Source organism: Nerophis lumbriciformis, linkage group LG01 (assembly GCF_033978685.3).
Source record: "Nerophis lumbriciformis linkage group LG01, RoL_Nlum_v2.1, whole genome shotgun sequence".
In the NCBI taxonomy this organism is placed as follows: domain Eukaryota; kingdom Metazoa; phylum Chordata; class Actinopteri; order Syngnathiformes; family Syngnathidae; genus Nerophis; species Nerophis lumbriciformis.
In genome coordinates, this window is record NC_084548.2 from 4584665 (window position 1) to 4609000 (window position 24336).

The window sequence follows — 24336 nt, forward strand, 5'->3', positions numbered from 1 at the left end:
CCACGTGCAAGACCGAATCCACCCAAAAAAAGTCACTTAACAAGAAGCCAAAAAGTGCAAAAACAACAATGCTCGCGCCGGAGGAGCCGTGAACGACTGCAGGGACACAACATTAGGTACACCTGCAGACTGCAGCACGGATTTCATATTTCATTCATTCACATTTCTTCCAACACGAACACCACTGTACCCGCACTTATAAGTAAAGGTAAGACCATAATAACGTTTTTTTTATTAAATGTGCTTTTTTGTGTGCTACAGTTTGTATGTGTAAAGTTAAAGTTAAGTTAAAGCAGGGGCGTCACTAGCTTTTAAGGACAGGGGGGGTTTTGCCCCCAGGAGATGCACAGGATGCGAGCGAATGTTACGCACGAGCACAAAACTTCACAAACGGCTAACAAAGACTTAGAAATTATTCATTGTTATTATTATTATTTTAAAAAAATGCACGGGATGAAATGAAATGCTCCCCGGGACGATGGCTTTTAACCATATATTTTCTTTTTCTTTTTATGTATTTATTCATTTTACATTTTATATTAAATGTCTTGGTTTTTCCTCCTTCTGAAAATCCTATTAAATGTTTAACAAGCCATCCTATAATAATAATAAAACAGCTATTAGTGTTACAATACAATAAAACAAATATATTTAATGATGTTTTTTTTTCATTATTTTAACAATAGGCTTATGTATATTACTTTATATAGATTCTACAAGAAACACAAAACTTAAAAAATAAATGATTTACAATTGCACACACAAGGTTTTGTGCAGCTTCACTCATTGTAAAGGAAGATAATGTGCTTCGTACACCTGCAGGACCGCAAGCAAGGTCGCAGAGAAAATGCGGGCTGGAATTTGAGTGATGTGGGCATTTTCTATATGGACAAGTGGAATGGATTGGATACCGACGCACGAAAGGGGCTCTCTACCTTACGCTACGAAGTGAGGGGAAACTGAGTGAATAATAACAGGTTATATGATTATATATTTAAACTCATATTTGGGCCACTTTATAATGAATATGTCGGCATTTATTTGTAAAAAAAAAGCAAAAAAACACCAAATTACTTAGGGGGGCTTAAGAATATTTTAGGGGGGCTTGAGCCTCCCTAAAATAGGCCTAACAACGCCAATGAGTTAAAGTACCAATGATTGTCACACACACACTAGGTGTGGTGAAATTTTTTCTCTGCATTTGACCCATCCCCATGATCACCCCCTGGGATGTGAGGGGAGCAGTGGGCAGCAGTGGGCAGCAGCGGCGCCGCGCCCGGGAATAATTGTTGGTGATTTAACCCCCAATTCCAACCCTTGATGCTGAGTGCCAAGCAGGGAAGAATGCTGGTATGAGCTTTTAAACATAACCCGTTAACTGCTGCCAATCAAATGGTGAATAAGATACTCTTTAGGGTTCATATGTTTGTAAATCTGACTGTGATGAAGTCAGTGCCTCACCAGTCATGAACCTCACCGCACGTCACTGATTATTAGCGATTTTGGCAAAATTTAGCAGGGCGCTAGCTATCATTGAATGTAACGATATATTCTCTTTTAACGGCGCCGCAAATTGTTATTTCTCTCTGATGGTTTTTGTGTATGTGCATATGTATTTTTCGGACTATAGGCGCACTTAAAATCCTTTAATTTTCTCAGAATTCCACAGTGTATATATATATATATATATATATATATATATATATATATATATATATATATATATATATATAATAGTTTTGGTTGTGCTTACCGACCTCGAAGCTATTTTATGTGGTACACGGTGAATTGATAAGTGTGACCAGTGGATGGCAGTCACACATAAGATGTGTGCAGACTGCAATATGACTCAAGTACACAACACCAACATTTTATACGTTCCATTGAAAATATAGAACTTTACACACGGCGCTCAAAAATCTATCAAAAATGTTTAAGTAGGACTTTGGTAAGCTATGAAGCCACACCGCTTGATGGATTGTACTGTGCTTCAACATAGGAGTATTATTATGGTGTGTGTATAAGGTAAGACATATTATCTGGCGTTTTGTTTTGCAATATTATGGAAAAGCAACTGTCCTTACCTTCTGGTACCTGCTGATCTGTATTTGGCATCTGCATAAGTCCTGAAAAATTACGCATGTCTGCCTTTGTAGTCGGTGCCAACACCATAGTCGATAAGCTTCTTCTTTTTCTCTATCTTCTTGTTATGGGACATTCATCCTCCACTGTTGCCATTTCTAATATAAAGTAGTGCAAAGTTCTTACTTAAACCTGTCAGTAAACTCGCCATGAAAGCACTAAAACATACCGGTGTAGTGAGTTTACATTATTCACCCAAGAAACTTTAGTTATTAGAGAGGTTGTACGTTTTTTTTCCGTTGTTGTTGTTTCCGGATGAGGAAATATTGCTCCGTTATTGATCAAAGTAAAGTCTGAATGTCATTAAAACAGTTAGCGCCATCTTTTGACAATTCTTCCACTCCCGTCCTTGCACGCTACACCGCTAAAACAAAGATGACGGGGAGAAGACGCTGTCGAAGGTGAGCCACATAAATAAGACCGCCCACAAAACGGTGCATCCTGAAGCGACTGTCAGAAAGCGGCTTGAAGATGATGTGTAAAACATCATCCATGCAACATTTTGACCAAAGAACTACCATTACATGTTATGTAGACCAGTGTGCCATACTAGTGTGCTGTGAGATACAGTCTGGTGTGCCGTGGGAGATTATCTAGTTTCACCTATTTGCGTTAAAAATATTTTTTGCAAATGATGTGTTGTTGAGTTTCTGTACTGTCTGGAAATCGGCAGACTTACCACGTTATACTCTTCCATATCAGTAGGTGGCAGCCGGTAGTTAATTGCTTTGTAGATGTGGGAAACAGCGGGAGGCAGTGTGCAGGTAAAAAGGTATCTAATGCTTAAACCAAAAATAAACAAAAGGTGAGTGCCCACAAGAAAAGGCATTGAAGCTTAGGGAAGGCTATGCATAACGAAACTAAAACTGAACTGGCTACAAAGTCAACCAAAACAGAATGCTGGACGACAGCAAAGACTTACTGTGGAGCAAAGACGGCGTCAAAGTGCATCCGAACATGACATGACAATCAACAATGTCCCCACAAAGAGGGTAAAAACAACTGAAATAGTCTTCATTGCTAAAACAAAGTAGAAGCGGGAAATATCGCTCAAAGGAAGACATGAAACTGCTACAGGAAAATACCAAAAAAAAGAGAAAAAGCCACCAAAATAGGAGCGCAAGACAAGAACTAAAACACTACACACAGGAAAACAGCAATAAAGTCCAAATAAGTCAGGGTGTGATGTGACAGGTGGTGACAGTACACCTACTTTGAGACAAGCGCTATATTGATGCATACTTGGTTATGCTTTAAAGTCATATCCAACAATTGCGACGACAACTTTTTCCTCTCAACTGAGTTTCGTTTTTTTAATGATTTCTGCTGGTTCTCCGCATTTTTTCAACACAAAAAAATGTGCCTTGGCTCAAAAAAGGTTGAAAAACACTGATTTACATCACAAGGAAGTGTTTCACATTTAGAAAAAGAAATAACAATGAGACTCCTTTAATGCGCCTTATAATCCGGTGCGCCTTATACAGGTAAAAGCCAGTAAATTAGAATATTTTGAAAAACTTGATTTATTTCAGTAATTGCATTCAAAAGGTGTAACTTGTACATTATATTTATTCATTGCACACAGACTGATGCATTCAAATGTTTATTTCATTTAATTTTGATGATTTGAAGTGGCAACAAATGAAAATCCAAAATTCCATGTGTCACAAAATTAGAATATTACTTAAGGCTAATACAAAAAAGGGATTTTTAGAAATGTTGGCCAACTGAAAAGTATGAAAATGAAAAATATGAGCATGTACAATACTCAATACTTGGTTGGAGCTCCTTTTGCCTCAATTACTGCGTTAATGCGGCGTGGCATGGAGTCGATGAGTTTCTGGCACTGCTCAGGTGTTATGAGAGCCCAGGTTGCTCTGATAGTGGCCTTCAACTCTTCTGCGTTTTTGGGTCTGGCATTCTGCATCTTCCTTTTCACAATACCCCACAGATTTTCTATGGGGCTAAGGTCAGGGGAGTTATCACTGATGGTGGAAACTTTACACTAGACTTCAGGCAACGTGGATCCTGTGCCTCTCCTGTCTTCCTCCAGACTCTGGGACCTCGATTTCCAAAGGAAATGCAAAATTTGCATGGTTGGGTGATGGTTTGGGGTGCCATGTCATCTGCTGGTGTCGGTCCACTCTGTTTCCTGAGATCCAGGGTCAACGCAGCCGTCTACCAGCAAGTTTTAGAGCACTTCATGCTTCCTGCTGCTGACCTGCTCTATGGAGATGGAGATTTCAAGTTCCAACAGGACTTGGCGCCTGCACACAGCGCAAAATCTACCCGTGCCTGGTTTACGGACCATGGTATTTCTGTTCTAAATTGGCCCGCCAACTCCCCTGACCTTAGCCCCATAGAAAATCTGTGGGGTATTGTGAAAAGGAAGATGCAGAATGCCAGACCCAAAAACGCAGAAGAGTTGAAGGCCACTATCAGAGCAACCTGGGCTCTCATAACACCTGAGCAGTGCCAGAAACTCATCGACTCCATGCCACGCCGCATTAACGCAGTAATTGAGGCAAAAGGAGCTCCAACCAAGTATTGAGTATTGTACATGCTCATATTTTTCATTTTCATACTTTTCAGTTGGCCAACATTTCTAAAAATCCCTTTTTTGTATTAGCCTTAAGTAATATTCTAATTTTGTGACACACGGAATTTTGAATTTTCATTTGTTGCCACTTCAAATCATCAAAATTAAATGAAATAAACATTTGAATGCATCAGTCTGTGTGCAATGAATAAATATAATGTACAAGTTACACCTTTTGAATGCAATTACTGAAATAAATCAAGTTTTTCAAAATATTCTAATTTACTGGCTTTTACCTGTATATGAAAAAAGATCCAAAAATAGACCCGCTCGTCGGCAGTGCGCCTAATATGGTCCTATGGTCCAGAAAATACGGTACTTCCTGACTATACAGCAGCACGCCCAGGACCGACTCACATCTCACGTTTAAATGCTAGACAAAAAAAATTGCATTATTATTTAATAAAGTGAACATTGATTACCACATAAACACACACAAAAATACCGAAAATACATATCCCTACTTTGGACCCCCATTAATTACGCATTAGCTTATTAAATAATACATGACAATTTACTGCATATCAGAGAGTATGCTTCTCAGGAAAGATTCCCACATTACAGTCATACTGTAGCACAAATACCAGGAATTTTCTACGACCCCTTGTGCCTAATTAGCCACAGCAGGGTGGGGAGGTTACAGGATTCTTTTAGAGGACATCCAGGCATCACATTATCCAGGAATTGTTGGGGTTTTTTGCCCTTTCGTCTTTTCAACACTGACTCTGTCATGTTGCTCTAATGTTTTTTTTATTGTGTGGCAAACTTTTCCTTCTTGCTCTATTTACTGTTGCGAGAATAAAACGTTGAATTTATTATCCCCCTGCTTGAAAATCTTCATTTGCCATGTGGTGGTGTGAGCCATTATTTGCATAAATGTGTTTTTTTTTTTCTTCTTTTTTTTGCATATTCATCAGAGCATGAGAGAGGTCAAACATACCGGGGTCGGACTTGGAGAACGTATCCACATCCAGAAGATTCCTGGAAGAAATAGCAAGGGGGGGAAAAAAAACAGGATTAAAAAAAATTATGTCAGGCAAAAATGACATTACCCAATGTCCTATTATGCATACTTGCCAACCTTGAGACCTCCGATTTCGGGAGGTGGGGGGTGGAGGGTGGGGGGCGTGGTCAGGGATGGGGTGGGGCGTGGTTGGGGGCGTGGTTAAGAGTATATTGACAGCTAGAATTCACCAAGTCAAGTATTTCATACAAATATATATATATATATATATATATATATGTCTTAATAAGGTTATCCAAAAAATAGTGCTCGATACCGTAGTAGAGCGCAATATATGTATGTGTGGGAAAAAAATCACAAGACTATTTCATCTCTACAGGCCTGTTTCATGAGGGGGGGTACCCTCAATCGTCAGGATATTTTAATGGGAGCATTCGCATACCATGGTTTGTATAGGGCACAGAGTGGGTGGGTACAGGCTGGCCTAGGGGCGTGGTGATTGGCTCATGTGTTACCTAGGAGGTGTTTCCGTCTATGGCGGCATGCTGTTACAATTTCGCTGCGCTTGTTGAGGGATGACAGGTCTGGACGGTAAATAATAAACAGTTTCTCTTTCAAGCATAGGTTGCATCTTTTATTACCACTATTGTAAGGTGTGCTGGATGCAAGAATTTGCCATGTTATTGAATATTCAACATTATTGTCTTTGAGGTCCCAAATGTGTTTGCTGAGTTCTGTGGTATTTCGCAGGTTTTTGTTCCTGAAAGAAGCCTTGTGATTGTTCCATCTGGTTTTGAATTCTCCCTCGGTTAATCCTACATATGTGTCGGATGTGTTAATGTCCTTGCGTATTACCTTAGATTGGTAGACAACTGATGTTTGTAAGCACCCCCCGTTGAGAGGGCAATCAGGTTTCTTTCGACAATTACATCCTTTGTTGGTTTTGGAGTCGCTCTGTCTGAGGGCCGACGGCTCATTTGCAATTGTTTTGTTGTGGTTTGAGATGATTTGTCGTATATTGTTCATGCAGCTGTAGCTCAATTTAATGTTGTTCTTGTTGAATACTTTTCTTAGGGTGTTGTCTTTGGGAAAGTGTTTGTCAATCAGATTGAGGAATTTGTGTCCAATGTTCGTTGAGACGTTTTTGCTGTATGGGGGGTTGTACCAGATGATGTCGTTCCGTTTTCTGTTCTTTTTTGGCTGGTTTCCTGGCGTGGGTTCATAGGTGAGGGTGAAATTGTATCCGCTTTCATCAAGGGCTTTTTGGTACGGGGGGGTTGCTTGGTCAAATTCAGCTTTGCTAGATGACAGCATCGATAGCCTTTTATTGATTCCGGTAGGTATTCTTTTCGTGGTGGTGGGTGGGTGGTTGCTGTCATGGTGCACGTATTGGAGTGTTGTGTTGGGTTTCGTGAATGGTTGGTAGCTGTTATTTCTCAGGTTGAAAATGACGTCAAGGAAGTTGACGGTTTGCTTGTTGGCTTCAATCGTGATCCGTAGGCCGTTCTCTTTGAAAATTTGGCATATGCGCTTCTTGGTATTCTCGCTGCTCCTTGGCGAGGCGCGACACACTGCCAGTCCGTCATCACGGTAAATACCAAGGTTCAGATTGAGGCTAGCGAGCTGGGAGAGGATGTATATATATATATATATATATATATATATATATATATATATATATATATATATATATATATATATATATATATAAGAAATACTTGACTTTCAGTGAATTCTAGCTATAAATATATATTTCTTTTATTATATATATAAAAAATAAGAGAAATACTTGAATTTCAGTGTTCGTTTATTTACACATATACACACACATAACACTCATCTACTCATTGTTGAGTTAAGGGTTGAATTGTCCGTCCTTGTTCTATTCTCTGTCACTATTTTTCGAACCATGCTGAACACCCTCTCTGATGATGCATTGCTGTGTGAAATGCACTAGATGGCAGTATTGTCCTGTTTAAGAGTGTCACAACATTGCTGTTTACGGCAGACGAACTGCTTTACGGTAGAGGAAAACACGTCACTCAGGTCCGCATGGAGCTGGAGGGGGCGTGGCCTCCAGCTACGGCTGAATTTCGGGAGATTTTCGGGAGAAAATTTGTCCCGGGAGGTTTTCGGGAGAGGCGCTGAATTTCGGGAGTCTTCCGGAAAATCCGGGAGGGTTGGCAAGTATGACATAATTTATGATCAATTATTATTCCCAAGAGTTTAGTTTCATATATTCTATCAATTTCCACTAGATTTAATTTTAATTTTGCTTCACAATTTGTCCTTGCACCACTAAACACCATACATTTAGTTTTCTTATCATTTAATGACAACTTATTAATATCAAAATAATAGTTTGTTAACTTCCTGCTTTTATAGAACAGGTTATGTTTGTTTTTAGCTATTATTAGCGATTTTGGCAAAATTTAGCAAGCGCTAGCTATCATTGAAAATATATATATATATATATATATATATATATATATATATATATATATATATATATATATATAATCTACATCCTGAAAATATGCAAACAAAACTGTGTTTGGATAATTGATACTTCAAACTTGCATAAATAAATCTTAAGGAATATAACATAACTTGGCTTCTGAGAGCTTCAAAATGTAATGAATAAAATGCGAAAGTTGTTGATAAACAAGCAATTATTTTAATAATGAAATATGGTCATTTTAAATGAATTATTATGATCATTTAAATGTAATTATTTCAAATATGTTTATTTTAATTCTATGGCTGGATGTAATAAGGAGTAAAAAAAAAATACAAAAAAAAATACAATTCGTTTTGATGTTTTTAGCAAAATATAATAAAAATGTATTTAGTTGTTTTTTTTAAATTAATAAATATATTTATTTTTAGGTAAGATAAACATAATAATACAATTTGTCTCTAGTCTGGATGATTTAGTTCTTGTCACCCTGTTGTCCTCCGCATGGAGCTGGAGGGGGCGTGGCCTCCAGTTACGGCTGAAAATCGGGAGATTTTCGGGAGAATATTTGTCCCGGGAGGTTTTCGGGAGAGGCGCTGAATTTCGGGAGTCTCCCGGAAAATTCGGGAGGGTTGGCAAGTATGCTATTATGTGTTTTGGAATCGGTTTGTGTGCACAACAACAACAACAAAATCTAACACTTCTCTTATTTTGTCCCCTACAACAGTGGTCCCCAACCACTGGGCTGCGGCCCGGTACCGGTTCGTGGATCGATTGGTACCGGGCCGCACAAGAAATAAAATAAAAAATGTTTTAAAAAAAAAAATATATATATACCGTGGTAGAGCGCAATATATGTATGTGTGGGAAAAAATCACAAGACTACTTCATCTCTACAGGCCTGTTTCATGAGTGGTTCCCTCAATCATCAGGAGATTTTAATAGAAGCATTCACATACCATGGTTTATATAGGGCACAGAGTGGGTGGGTACAGGCTGGCGTAGGGGCGTGGTGATTGGCTCATGTGTTACCTAGGAGGTGTTTCCGTTTGTGGCGGCATGCTGATACAATTTCGCTGCGCTTGTTGAGAGATGACAGGTCTGGACGGTATATAATAAACAGTTTCTCTTTCAAGCATAGGTTGCATCTTTTATTACCACTATTGTAAGGTGTGCTGGATGCAAGAATTTGCCATGTTATTGAATATTCAACATTATTGTATTTGAGGTCCCAAATGTGTTTGATGAGTTCTGTAGTATTCCGCAGGTTTTGGTTCCTGAAAGAAGCCTTGTGGTTGTTCCATCTGGTTTTGAACTCTCCCTCGGTTAATCCTACATATGTGTCGGATGTGTTAATGTCCTTGCGTGTTACCTTTGATTGGTAAACGACTGATGTTTGTAAGCACCCCCCGTTGAGAGGGCAATCAGGTTTCTTGCGGCAGTTGCAGCCTTTGTTGGTTTTGGAGTCGCTCTGTCCGGGGGCAGACGGCTCCTTTGCAATTGCTTTGTTGTGGTTTGAAATAATTTGTTGTATATTGTTCATACAGCTGTAGCTCAATTTAATGTTGTTCTTGTTGAATACTTTTCTTAGGGTGTTGCCTTTGGGGAAGTGTTTGTCGATCAGAGTGGGGAATTTTTGGCCAATATTAGTTGAGACGACCAGATAATGTTGTTTCGTTTTCTGCTCTTTTTTGGTTGGTTTCCTGGCGTGGGTTCATAGGTGAGGGTGAAATTGTATCCGCTTTCATCAAGTGCTTTTTGGTACGGGGGGGTTGCTTGGTCAAATTCAGCTTTGCTAGATGACAGTTTCGATAGCCTTTTATTAATTCCAGTAGGTATTCTTTTCGTGGTGGTGGGTGGGTGGTTGCTGTCATGGTGCATGTATTGGAGTGTTGTGTTGGATTTTGTGAATGGTTTGTAGCGTGCCCTATATAAACCATGGTATGTGAATGCTTCTACTAAAATCTCCTGATGATTGAGGGAACCCCTCATGAAACAGGCCTGTAGAGATGAAGTAGTCTTGTGATTTTTTTCCCACACATACATATATTGCGCTCTACCACGGTATCGAGCACTATTAAGATATAATAGTGTAATATAGTATATATATATATATATATATATATATATATATATATATATATATCGAGCACTATTAAGACATATATATATGTATATATATATATATATATATATATATATATATATATATAAATATATATATATATATATATATATATATATATATTTTATTTTTTATTTTTTATTTTTTTTAATTAAATAAACATTAAAAAAAAAAAAGATACACTTACAATTAGTACACCAACCCAAAAAAACTCCCTCCCCCATTCACACTCATTCACACAAAAGGGTTGTTTCTTTCTGTTATTAATATTTCTTGTTCCTACATTATATATCAATATAGATCAATACAGTCAGATTATTAAGCAAACATGATTGGATTTTTTTATGAAAAAAAAAAATAAATAAATAAAATACCATACCCCCCCCACCCCACCCCCCCGGTCCGTGGGACAAATTTTCAAACAAGATGGGGCTAGGTTCACTTTGTCAACAAATGCGTGAGCAAATTGTTGAACAGTTTAAAAAAAACCTTTCTCAACCAGCTATTGCAAGGAATTTAGGGATTTCACCATCTACGGTCCGTAATATCATCAAAGGGTTCAGAGAATCTGGAGAAATCACTGCACGTAAGCAGCTAAGCCCGTGACCTTCCATCCCTCAGGCTGTACTGCATCAACAAGCGACATCAGTGTGTAAAGGATATCACCACATGGGCTTGGGAATACTTCAGAAACCCACTGTCAGTAACTACAGTTGGTCGCTACATCTGTAAGTGCAAGTAAAAACTCTCCTATGCAAGGCAAAAAACGTTTATCAACAACACCCAGAAACGCCGTCGGCTTCGCTGGGCCTGAGCTCATCTAAGATGGACTGATACAAAGTGGAAAAGTGTTCTGTGGTCTGACGAGTCCACATTTCAAATTGTTTTTGGAAACTGTGGACGTCGTGTCCTCCGGACCAAAGAGGAAAAGAACCATCCGGATTGTTATAAGCGCAAAGTGTAAAAGCCAGCATGTGTGATGGTATGGGGGTGTATTAGTGCCCAAGACATGGGTAACTTACACATCTGTGAAGACACCATTAATGCTGAAAGGTACATACAGGTTTTGGAGCAACATATGTTGCCATCCAAGCAACGTTACCATGGACGCCCCTGCTTATTTCAGCAAGACAATGCCAAGCCACGTGTTACGTCAACGTGGCTTCATAGTAAAAGAGTGCGGGTACTAGACTGGCCTGCCTGTAGTCCAGACCTGTCTCCCATTGAAAATGTGTGGCGCATTATGAAGCCTAAAATAGCACAACGGAGACCCCCGGACTGTTGAACAACTTAAGCTGTACATCAAGCAAGAATGGGAAAGAATTCCACCTGAGAAGCTTCAAAAATGTGTCTCCTCAGTTCCCAAACGTTTACTGAGTGTTGTTAAAAAGAAAGGCCATGTAACACAGTGGTGAACATGCCCTTTCCCAACTACTTTTGCACATAAATCGCGCCAGAATATAAATCGCACCCCAGGCCAAACTATGAAAAAAACTGCGATTTATAATCCGAAAAATACGGTATATATATATATATATATATATATATATATATGTATATATATATTTTTCCCCCTCTCATCCTTGAGGCGCCCCCTTGAGAACGCCCATGAGACACGTATTTTAAACTGCCATTGGCTATGTCATAATCATGGTAAACAGCTTTAGCGCTTTTTAAAGTCAAATAATCCTCCAAAGAAAATAAACACTGAAAATCGGCTGAAAATCGGGAGATTTTCGGGAGAATATTTGTCCCGGGAGGTTTTCGGGAGAGGCGCTGAATTTCGGGAGTATCCCGGAAAATTCGGGAGGGTTGGCAAGTATGCATGCTTCACTGATTCAAGTATTTGGCGAGCGCCGTTTTGTCCTACTAATTTTGGCGGTCCTTGAACTCACCGCAGTTTGTTTACATGTATAACTTTCTCCGACTTTCTAGGACGTGTTTTATGCCACTTCTTTTTCTGTCTCATTTTGTCCACCAGACTTTTAAGGTTGTGCGTGAAAGGTGAGTTTTGTTGATGTTATTGACTTGTGTGGAGTGCTAATCAGACATATTTGGTCACTGCATGACTGCAAGCTAATCGATGCTAACATGCTATTTAGGCTAGCTGTATGTACATATTGCATCATTATGCCTCATTTGTAGCTATATTTGAGCTCATTTAGTTTCATTTAAGTCCTCTTGATTCAATTTATATCTCATGACCAGAGGTGGGTAGTAACGCGCTACATTTACTCCGTTACATCTACTTGAGTAACTTTTGGGATACATTGTACTTCTAAGAGTAGTTTTAATGCAACATACTTTTACTTTTACTTAAGTATATTTATAGAGAAGGAACGCTACTTTTACTCCGCTACTTTTATCTACATTCAGCTTGCTACTCGCTACTAATTTTTATCGATCTGTTAATGCACGCTTTGTTTGTTTTGGTCTGTCAGACAGACCTTCATAGTGCCTGCCTTACTGGTGACGTTTCACTTCATTCCACCAATCAGATGCAGTCACTGGTGACGTTGGACCAATCAAACAGAGCCAGGTGGTCACATGACCTGACTTAAACAAGTGTGAAAAACTTATTGGGGTGTTACCATTTAGTGGTCAATTGTACGGAATGTGTACTGTACTGTGCAATCTACTAATACAAGTTCCAATCAATCAATCAAAAGTGTGAAGGAAAAAAGATACTTTTTTATTTTAACCGTACATCCCGTCAAAAGCCTAAAGACTGACCGCACATGAGGACGTTCCTGTCTTCACAATAAAAGTGCCGCTCCGTCGCGCCTGCGCTTTCAAAACAAGAGTCTCCGAAAGCCAGCGCAAACAAGCTAGCAAGCTACGGAGTTTGACGCCAATATATTTCTTGTAAAGTGTATAAAAACGAATATGGAAGCTGGACAAACAAGATGCCAAAAACCCACCACTTTCATGTGGTATTAGACAGAAAGGAGGAACTTTTCTTCTCCTCCATTTGAAAACGTGGACGTTATCATCACTACTGTCTGATTACAATCAACGCAAGTCATCAGAATCAGGTACCGTATTTTCCGCACTATTAGCCGCACCTAAAAACCACAAATTTACTCAAAAGCTGACAGTGCGGCTTATAACCCGGTGCGCTTTATATATGGATTAATATTAAGATTCATTTTCATAAAGTTTAGGTCTCGCAACTACGGTAAACAGCCGCCATCTTTTTTCCCCATAGAAGAGGAAGCGCTTCTTCTTCTACTCTAAGCAACCACCCGCCCCCGTAGAAGAAGAAGAAGCGCGCGGATATTACGTTTCATTTCCTTTGTGTGTTTACATCTGTAAAGACCACAAAATGGCTCCTACTAAGCGACAGGTTTCCGGTTCATGAAAAGACGCAATCTCTCCATCCGCACACGGACTACTATTTCACAGCAACTGCCTAAAGACTTTCAAGAAAAGCTGGCTACTTTCCGTGCATATTGTAAAAACAAGATAGCTGAAAAAAAGATCCGGCCAGAGAACATTATCAACATGGACGAGGTTCCACTGACTTTTGATATTCCTGTGAACCGCACTGTGGATACAACGGGAGCACGTACGGTGAATATTCGCACCACAGGGAATGAGAAGTCATCCTTCACTGTGGTTCTAGCTTGCCATGCTAATGGCCAGAAACTTCCACCCATGGTGATATTCAAAAGGAAGACCTTGCCAAAAGAGACCTTTCCAGCCGGCGTCATCATAAAAGCTAACTCGAAGGGATGGATGGATGAAGAAAAGGTGAGCGAGTGGTTAAGGGAAGTTTACGCGAAGAGGCTGGGTGGCTTTTTTCACGCAGCTCCGTCCATGTTGATATACGACTCCATGCACGCCCACATCACGCTGGTTTTTAATATATTATTAAAGTTTGACTGACCTATCTGACTGTTTTTTTGACATTCCCTTTAGCGCAGTTAGATGCAGCTTATAACACGGGGCGGCTTATAGGTGGACAAAGTTTTGAAATATGCCGTTCATTGAAGGCGCGGCTTATAACCCAGGGCGGCTTATGGTGCGGAAAATACGGTAATACACCAACTTATATTCTTGTCTTCATGAAAGAAAGGAATCTATATGTTAAACATGCATGTATATACATTAAAACCCCTTTAACATGTAAACAAAAACAGCTAAATAAATACATATAAATTATATACTGTATATATCAATGTATATGTATGTATGTATGTATATATATATATATATATATATATATATATATATATATATATATATATATATATATATATATATGAGTGTGTATGTTACTCATCAGTTACTCAGTACTTGAGTAGTTTTTTCACAACATACTTTTTACTTTTACTCAAGTAGACATTTGGGTGACTACTCCTTACTTTTACTTGAGTAATAAATCTCTAAAGTAACAGTACTCTTACTTGAGTACAATTTCTGGCTACTCTACCCACCTCTGCTCATGACACACTATCTGTATGTAATATGGCTTTTAATTTTTTGCGGCTCCAGACAGATTTGTTTTCGTATTTTTGGTCCAATATGGCTTGGGTTGCCGACCCCTGACATAGTGCTGTATTTTACTTCTTTATCTCTTTTTTTCAACCAAAAAATGCTTTGCTCTGATTAGGGGGTACTTGAATTAAAAAAAAAAAATTCACAGGGGGTACATTACTGAAAAAAGGTTGAGAACCACTGGGATCATAATAATAATAATAATAACTGGGATTTATATAGCGCTTTTCTAAGTACCCAAAGTCGCTTTACATGTAGAACCCATCATTCGTTCACACCTGGTGGTGGTAAGCTACTTTCATAGCCACAGCTGCCCTGGGGTAGACTGACGGAAGCGTGGCTGCAATTTGCGCCAACGGCCCCTCCGACCACCACCTATCATTCATCATTCAATTCACCGGTGTGAGTGGCACCGGGGGCAAAGGGTGAAGTGTCCTGCCCAAGGACACAACGGCAGCGATTTTTGGACGGTAAGAGGCGGGGAGCGAACCTGCAACCCTCAGGTTTCTGGCACGGTTGCTCTACCCACTACGCCATGCCGCCCCTATCATACTTGCCAACCTTGAGACCTCCGATTTCGGGAGGTGGGGGGATGGGGGCGTGGTCGGGGGTGGGGTGGGGCGTGGTTGGGGCGTGGTTAAGAGGGGAGGAGTATATTGACAGCTAGAATTCACCAAGTCAAGTATTTCATACATATATATATATATATATATATATATATATATATATATATATCTACATCCTGAAAATATGCAAACAAAACTGTGTTTGGATAATTGATACTTCAAACTTGCATAAATAAATATTAAGGAATATAACATAACTTGGCTTCTGAGAGCTTCAAAATGTAGTGAATAAAATGCTAAAGTTGTTGATAAACAAGCAATTAATTTAATAATTAAATATGGTCATTTTAAATGAATTATTATGATAATTTAAAATTAATTATTTCAAATATGTTTATTTTAATGTAAAATTCTATGGCTGGATGTAATAAGGAGTCAGAAAAAATAAAAAATAAAAATACAATTAATTTTGACGTTTTTAGCAAAATATAGTAAAAATTTATTTAGTTTTTTTTTTTTTTTAATTAATAAATATCTATTTATTTTTAGGTAAGATAAACATAATAATACAATGTATCTCTAGTCTGCATGATTTAGTTCTTGTCACCCTGTTGTCCTCCCGTAGTGAAAAAAGGCTGTCCTCACTCAGGTCCGCATGGAGCTGGAGGGGGCGTGGCCTCCAGCTCCGGCTGAAAATCGGGAGATTTTCGGGAGAATATTTGTCCCGGGAGGTTTTCGGGAGAGGCGCTGAATTTCGGGAGTCTCCCGGAAAATTCGGGAGGGTTGGCAAGTATGCATGCTTCACTGATTCAAGTATTTGGCGAGCGCCGTTTTGTCCTACTAATTTTGGCGGTCCTTGAACTCACCGCAGTTTGTTTACATGTATAACTTTCTCCGACTTTCTAGGACGTGTTTTATGCCACTTCTTTTTCTGTCTCATTTTGTCCACCAAACTTTTAAGGTTGTGCATGAAAGGTGAGTTTTGTTGATGTTATTGACTTGTGTGGAGTGCTAATCGGGCATATTTGGTCACTGCATGACTGCAAGCTAATCGATGCTAACATGCTATTTAGGCTAGCTATATGTACATATTGCATCATTATGCCTCATTTGTAGCTATATTTGAGCTCATTTAGTTTCATTTAAGTCCTCTTGATTCAATTTATATCTCATGACACACTATCTGTATGTAATATGGCTTTTAATTGTTTGCGGCTCCAGACAGAATTGTTTTTGTATTTTTGGTCCATTATGGCTCTTTCAACATTTTGGGTTGCCGACCCCTGACATAGTGCTGTATTTTACTTCTTTATCTCTTTTTTTCAACCAAAAAATGCTTTGCTCTGATTAGGGGGTACTTGAATAAAAAAAAAAAATCACAGGGGGTACATTTTGAAAAAAGGTTGAGAACCACTGCATACTTGCCAAACCTCCCGGATTTTCCGGGAGACTCCCGAAATTCAGCGCCTCTCCCGAAAACCTCCCGGGACACATTTTCTCCCGAAAATCTACCGAAATTCAGGCGGACTCAGGTCCTCCACAATATAAAAAAGCGTACCTGCCCAATGACGTTTTAACTGTAGAATGATGGAGGGCGAGTTCTTGGTTTCTTATGTGGGTTTATTGTTAGGCAGTTTCATTAACGTCCTCCCAGCGCGGCAACAACACACAACAACAGCAGTCACTTTTTTGTCTGCCGTAAACAGCAATGTTGTGACACTCTTAAACAGGACAATACTGCCATCTAGTGCATTTGATGAAAGCACTTTTGTGCGTGCCACACATCAATGCATCATCAGAGAGGGTGTTCAGCATGGTTAGAAAAATAGTGACAGAGAATAGAACAAGGATGGACAATTCAACCCTTAACTCAACAATGAGTAGATGAGTGTTATGTGTGTGTATATGTGTAAATAAATGAACACTGAAATTCAAGTATTTATTTTATATATATATAATAAAATAAATATATATATATATATCTAGAATTCGCTGTACGTCAAGTATTTCTTATATATATATATATATATATATATATATATATATATATATATATATATATATATATATATACAGGTAAAAGCCAGTAAATTAGAATATTTTGAAAAACTTGATTTATTTCAGTAATTGCATTCAAAAGGTGTAACTTGTACATTATATTTATTCATTGCACACAGACTGATGCATTCAAATGTTTATTTCATTTAAATTTGATGATTTGAAGTGGCAACAAATGAAAATCCAAAATTCCGTGTGTCACAAAATTAGAATATTACTTAAGGCTAATACAAAAAAGGGATTTTTAGAAATGTTGGCCAACTGAAAAGTATGAAAATGAAAAATATGAGCATGTACAATACTCAGTACTTGGTTGGAGCTCCTTTTGCCTCAATTACTGCGTTAATGCGGCGTGGCATGGAGTCGATGAGTTTCTGGCACTGCTCAGGTGTTATGAGAGCCCAGGTTGCTCTGATAGTGGCCTTCAACTCTTCTGCGTTTTTGGGTCTGGCATTCTGCATCTTCCTTTTCACAATACCCCACAGATTTTCTATGGGGCTAAGGTCAGGGGAGTTGGCGGGCCAATTTAGAACAGAAATACCATGGTCCGTAAACCAGGCACGGGTAGATTTTGCGCTGTGTGCAGGCGCCAAGTCCTGTTGGAACTTGAAATCTCCATCTCCATAGAGCAGGTCAGCAGCAGGAAGCATGAAGTGCTCTAAAACTTGCTGGTAGACGGCTGCGTTGACCCTGGATCTCAGGAAACAGAGTGGACCGACACCAGCAGATGACATGGCACCCCAAACCATCACCCAACCATGCAAATTTTGCATTTCCTTTGGAAATCGAGGTCCCAGAGTCTGGAGGAAGACAGGAGAGGCACATGATCCACGTTGCCTGAAGTCTAGTGTAAAGTTTCCACCATCAGTGATGGTTTGGGGTGCCATGTCATCTGCTGGTGTCGGTCCACTCTGTTTCCTGAGATCCAGGGTCAACGCAGCCGTCTACCAGCAAGTTTTAGAGCACTTCATGCTTCCTGCTGCTGACCTGCTCTATGGAGATGGAGATTTCAAGTTCCAACAGGACTTGGCGCCTGCACACAGCGCAAAATCTACCCGTGCCTGGTTTACGGACCATGGTATTTCTGTTCTAAATTGGCCCGCCAACTCCCCTGACCTTAGCCCCATAGAAAATCTGTGGGGTATTATGAAAAGGAAGATGCAGAATGCCAGACCCAAAAACGCAGAAGAGTTGAAGGCCACTATCAGAGCAACCTGGGCTCTCATAACACCTGAGCAGTGCCAGAAACTCATCGACTCCATGCCACGCCGCATTAACGCAGTAATTGAGGCAAAAGGAGCTCCAACCAAGTATTGAGTATTGTACATGCTCATATTTTTCATTTTCATACTTTTCAGTTGGCCAACATTTCTAAAAATCCCTTTTTTGTATTAGCCTTAAGTAATATTCTAGTTTTGTGACACACGGAATTTTGGATTTTCATTTGTTGCCACTTCAAATCATCAAAATTAAATGAAATAAACATTTGAATGCATCAGTCTGTGTGCAATGAATAAATATAATGTACAAGTTACACCTTTTGAATGCAATTACTGAAATAAATCAAGTTTTTCAAAATATTCTAATTTACTGGCTTTTACCTGTATATATATATATATATATATATATATATATATATATATATATATATATATATATATATATATATATATATATGTATATATATATATATATATATATCTACATCCTGAAAATATGCAAACAAAACTGTGTTTGGATAATTGATACTTCAAACCTGCATAAATAAATATTAAGGAATATAACATAACTTGGCTTCTGAGAGCTTCAAAATGTAGTGAATAAAATGCTAAAGTTGTTGATAAACAAGCAATTAATTTAATAATTAAATATGGTCATTTTAAATGAATTATTATGATAATTTAAAATTAATTATTTCAAATATGTTTATTTTAATGTAAAATTCTATGGCTGGATGTAATAAGGAGTCAGAAAAAATAAAAAATAAAAATACAATTAATTTTGACGTTTTTAGCAAAATATAGTAAAAATGTATTTAGTTTTTGTTTTTTTTAATTAATAAATTAAAAAGAATATTTGTCCCGGGAGGTTTTCGGGAGAGGCGCTGAATTTCGGGAGTCTCCCGGAAAATTCGGGAGGGTTGGCAAGTATGACTGGGATATAGGACAAAAAAAAAAAAAAAAAAAAAAAAAAGGGACAAGCGGTAGAAAATGCATGGATGGATGTTTTTTTTTATTTTTTATTTAGCAGGTGCGGCTTGTATACCACTGCGCTCTGAAAATCAGGAGTGGACACAAGCTTCCACTCGATTTAGTTACATCTCAAAAGCTCCAATTTGACCCGGCCAACATTTTGGCTCGCAGACCGCAACCGAAGTTCAAAGGCGGCGGCGACCACTAGAGATGCGTGGCTATCTCGAGTGCGTGGAGGGGGGGTGGAGGGTGCACAGGAGGGGTGTGGTGGGGGGTGAGGATCAGAGGGGGCGACTACACAGGCAGCGCACCAGCCATTCATTATTCATTATTCCAGAGTGGACTGAAGTCGACAGTTAGCACACGGACCGGGCTTTGACGAGGCGCAACAAGCCTCCGGCGCCTTCCGGCGAGCCAACGTGACACCGGGGGTGACGGCAAATCCACAGTGAATATTCTAAAAAAAACGCTCATGACTGGCAGCGTGGCCACTTCTCATTTCCGTGCACTGCAACCCAAATAGTAGGAACTGTATCAATAAATATCCACTTATAGAATTCCTCTATAATAATCAATCAATGTTTATTTATATAGCCCTAAATCACAAGTGTCTCAAAGGGCTGCACAAGCCACGACGACATCCTCGGTTCGGAGCCCACATAAGGGCAAGGAAAAACTCACAACCCAGTGGGATGTCAATGTGAGTATGAGAAACCTTGGAGAGGACCCCTAATGAAATTTATACACCAATTACATACCAACAAGTCCCCCTGTTAGTTACATGCATTTAAACATTCCAGACTGTATTTTGTAAGCGTAAAAAGAAGTTAACCACCGTATAATGACACAGAGCAACAATGACGAGCACAACACGCGCTTGACCTTACCGGCACGAGACGGTAACTTCTATTTTAGTTGCCGGGACTCTCGTGTTGAGCGGGTCGAATTCCCCGATGGTTGCCATGGCGATGGGTAACAAGAGGCGAGAGGAGCTACGGCGCAGCCGGGGGGAAAGGCATCACAAATCTGAGCGCGTCGACGGCACGGCGACTCCCGTCGTTAAGTCCATGCTCCTTCTTCTTCTTCTTCTTCTTCTTCTTCTTCTTCTTCTTCTCCAGCCCGAGAGAGAGAGAGCCTGTGGAGGAACTGAGGGATGCACAAGTGAGAGTGAGAGAGTGCGTGTGTGGGGAAGAGAGAGAGGGGAGAGAGAGAGAGAGAGAGAGAGAGAGAGAGAGAGAGAAGTAGGTTAGAGAGAGTGAGGAAGGAAAAGTTTATTTATCCTTTATGCATTTGCAGCGTGACCTTAAAGGTCTGTCCGGTACCAAATGACGGGATCAGAGAGCATCCTGTGGACCTGATTGAAACCCCGTTTCCATATGAGTTGGGAAATTGTGTTCGATGTAAATATAAACGGAATACAATGATTTGCAAATCCTTTTCAACCCATATTCAGTTGAATATGCTACAAAGACAACATATTGATGTTCAAATTTATAAACATTTTTTTTTTTGCAAATAATCATTAACTTTAGAATTTGATGCCAGCAACACGTGACAAAGAAGTTGGGAAAGGTGGCAATAAATACTGATAAAGTTGAGGAATGCTCATCAAACACTTATTTGGAACTTATTTGTAAACTGTGTATTTTACTGTAAAAAATTTAAATTTACAAAATGTTGCTGTAAATACGAAAGAGACAAGCGGTAGAAAATGGATGGATGGATGTCAAAGTGGTTTTCATTGAGGGCCACATGGCAGTTATGGCTCTGGATTGCATTATTAATTAAATAAATGGTTTTAAGTAGACCGTCCACAACACCGTGTATGGCAAAAGATGGTGTTCTGCTGACCTCGACTGCGGATGTTGTGGATCGGTGGAGGGAATACTTCGAAGACCTCCTCAATCCCACCAACACGTCTTCCTATGAGGAAGCAGTGCCTGGGGAGTCTGTGGTGGGCTCTCCTATTTCTGGGGCTGAGGTTGCTGAGGTAGTTAAAAAGCTCCTCGGTGGCAAGGCCCCAGGGTTGGATGAGATCCGCCCGGAGTTCCTTAAGGCTCTGGATGCTGTGGGGCTGTCTTGGTTGACAAGACTCTGCAGCATTGCGTGGACATCGGGGGCGGTACCTCTGGATTGGCAGACCGGGGTGGTGGTTCCTCTCTTTAAGAAGGGGAACCGGAGGGTGTGTTCTAACTATCGTGGGATCACACTCCTCAGCCTTCCCAGTAAGGTCTATTCAGGTGTACTGGAGAGGAGGCTATGCCGGATAGTCGAACCTCGGATTCAGGAGGAACAGTGTGGTTTTCGTCCTGGTCGTGGAACTGTGGACCAGCTCTATACTCTCGGCAGGGTCCTTGAGGGTGCCCAACCAGTCTACATGTGCTTTGTGGACTTGGAGAAGGCATTCAACCGTGTCCCTCGGGAAGTCCTGTGGGGAGTGCTCAGAGAGTATGGGGTATCGGACTGTCTGATTGTGGCAGTCCGCTCCCTGTATGCTCAGTGCCAGAGCTTGGTCCGCATTGCCGGTAGTAAGTCGGACACGTTTCCAGTGAGGGTTGGACTTCGCCAAGGCTGCCCTTTGTCACCCATTCTGTTCATAACTTTTATGGACAGAATTTCTAGGCGCAGTCAAGGCGTTGAGGGGATCTGGTTTGGTGGCTGCAGGATTAGGTCTCTGCTTTTTGCAGATGATGTGGTCCTGATGGCTTCATCTGGCCAGGATCTTCAGCTCTCACTGGATCGGTTCGCAGCCGAGTGTGAAGCGACTGGGATGAGAATCAGCACCTCCAAGTCCGAGTCCATGGTTCTCGCCCGGAAAAGGGTGGAGTGCCATCTCCGGGTTGGGGAGGAGATCTTGCCCCAAGTGGAGGAGTTCAAGTACCTCGGAGTCTTGTTCACGAGTGCGGCGTCTTCAGTAATGCGGACGCTGTATCGATCTGTTGTGGTGAAGAAGGAGCTGAGCCGGAAGGCAAGGCTCTCAATTTACCGGTCGATCTACGTTCCCATCCTCACCTATGGTCATGAGCTTTGGGTTATGACCGAAAGGACAAGATCACGGGTACAAGCGGCCCAAATGAGTTTCCTCCGCCGGGTGGCGGGGCTCTCCCTTAGAGATAGGGTGAGAAGCTCTGCCATCCGGGGGGAGCTCAAAGTAAAGCCGCTGCTCCTCCACATCGAGAGGAGCCAGATGAGGTGGTTCGGGCATCTGGTCAGGATGCCACCCGAACGCCTCCCTAGGGAGGTGTTTAGGGCACGTCCGACCGGTGGGAGGCCACGGGGAAGACCCAGGACACGTTGGGAAGACTATGTCTCCCGGCTGGCCTGTGAACGCCTCCGGGTCCCACAGGAAGAGCTGGACGAAGTGGCTGGTGAGAGGGAAGTCTGGGCTTCCCTGCTTAGGCTGCTGCCCCCGCGACCCGACCTCGGATAAGCGGAAGAAGATGGATGGATGGATGGATGTCCATTTTACAGTCATAAAATTTACATTTACAAAATTTTACTGTAAATACGAAATGGACAAGCGGTAGAAAATGGATGGATGGATGAATGTCAAAGTGGTTTTCATTGAGGGCCACATGGCAGTTATGGCTGCCATCGCTTGTAACAGTGAATAATGTATGAATTAGCCTCTGGATTTCATTATTTATTGTATAAATTGTTTTAAGTAGACTGTCCATTTTACAGTTAAAAATTTAAATTTACAAAATTTTACTGTAAATACGAAAGGGACAAGCGGTAGAAAATGGATGGATGGATATAGCGTTTTTTTTGTTTGTTTTTTTACAACATTTTACAGTAAATATAAAAACAATACCAGTGTTGTTGTTTTTTGTTACTGTCAGCTTAGTTGCTAGAATGTTACATTGTTTTTTACAACATTATGTTGTGAGTGGAAAAACAGTACAAAGTTCTTTTTTTTATTCTGGCAACTTAGCTGCCAGTTTTTCCTACTGTAAAAAAACAAATGTACTGTCTTTCTATTTACAGTAATACACTGTTAAAAACAACCGTAGATTTTACAGTCAAAAGCTGGCTGATCAGACAACAGAATTGTAACGCAAAAAACAGTAGTAGTTTTTTTCAATTTACAGTAATATGCTGTAAATAACAAGGTAAAATCTATTGTCATTTTTATTAATTTGATGGGTAGTTTGCTGTAAAGTTTTTATTTAGACAAAAACATGTTTGGAAAGTATGATAATATACTTTAATATGTGTTGCAATATCGGATACTATTAAAGTTGAAAATGCATGCAATTTAAACAGTACATATTAGAGATGCGCGGTTTGCGGGCACAACCGCGGATCGGGCGGATGAAATTAAAAAAATTAGATTTTATCCGCGGGTCGGGTCGGGTCGGGCGGTTGAAATAAAAAAAAATTAGATTTTAAATAGATTCAGGCGGGTGGCAGTTAAACCAATTCGGAAATATATATACATAGTTAAATGTTGTTACCCACATACGAAAAACGAGCAGGCACCTGCTGCATATGCCACAACAGAGGAAAAAAATAGAAAAGAGATGGACACTTTTACGGAGCGGAGAAGGGACGCCTCGCCGGGGTCCGGGACCGAGGCCCCTGCCCCCGAGAGGGCCCCACCGGGAGCCGTAGCTGAGGCGATCCGCGAGAAGGGCCCGACGCACGTCCAGGGTCACCACCGCACCGACACCCCGCCTCGTCCGCCTTCGCCGCGGCCGGCGTCACGCGCAGCAGGTAAGCAGCTTACCTG

General features: G+C 40.3%; 1 protein-coding gene across 1 annotated transcript in view; it reads right to left on the reverse strand.

Moving 5' to 3' along the window:
• cpne9 (copine family member IX) overlaps positions 1–20750 on the reverse strand; it is a 368575-nt gene extending 347825 nt beyond the window's left edge. The window contains exons 1-2 of the mRNA XM_061973839.2: positions 20492–20750; positions 5682–5722 (exon numbers count right to left, since the gene is read on the reverse strand). Of these exons, the coding sequence (XP_061829823.1) occupies positions 5682–5722; positions 20492–20568 (118 nt within the window). The 5' untranslated portion in view covers positions 20569–20750. The remainder of the gene's footprint in view (positions 1–5681; positions 5723–20491) is intronic.
• Positions 20751–24336: the final 3586 nt, after the last annotated feature.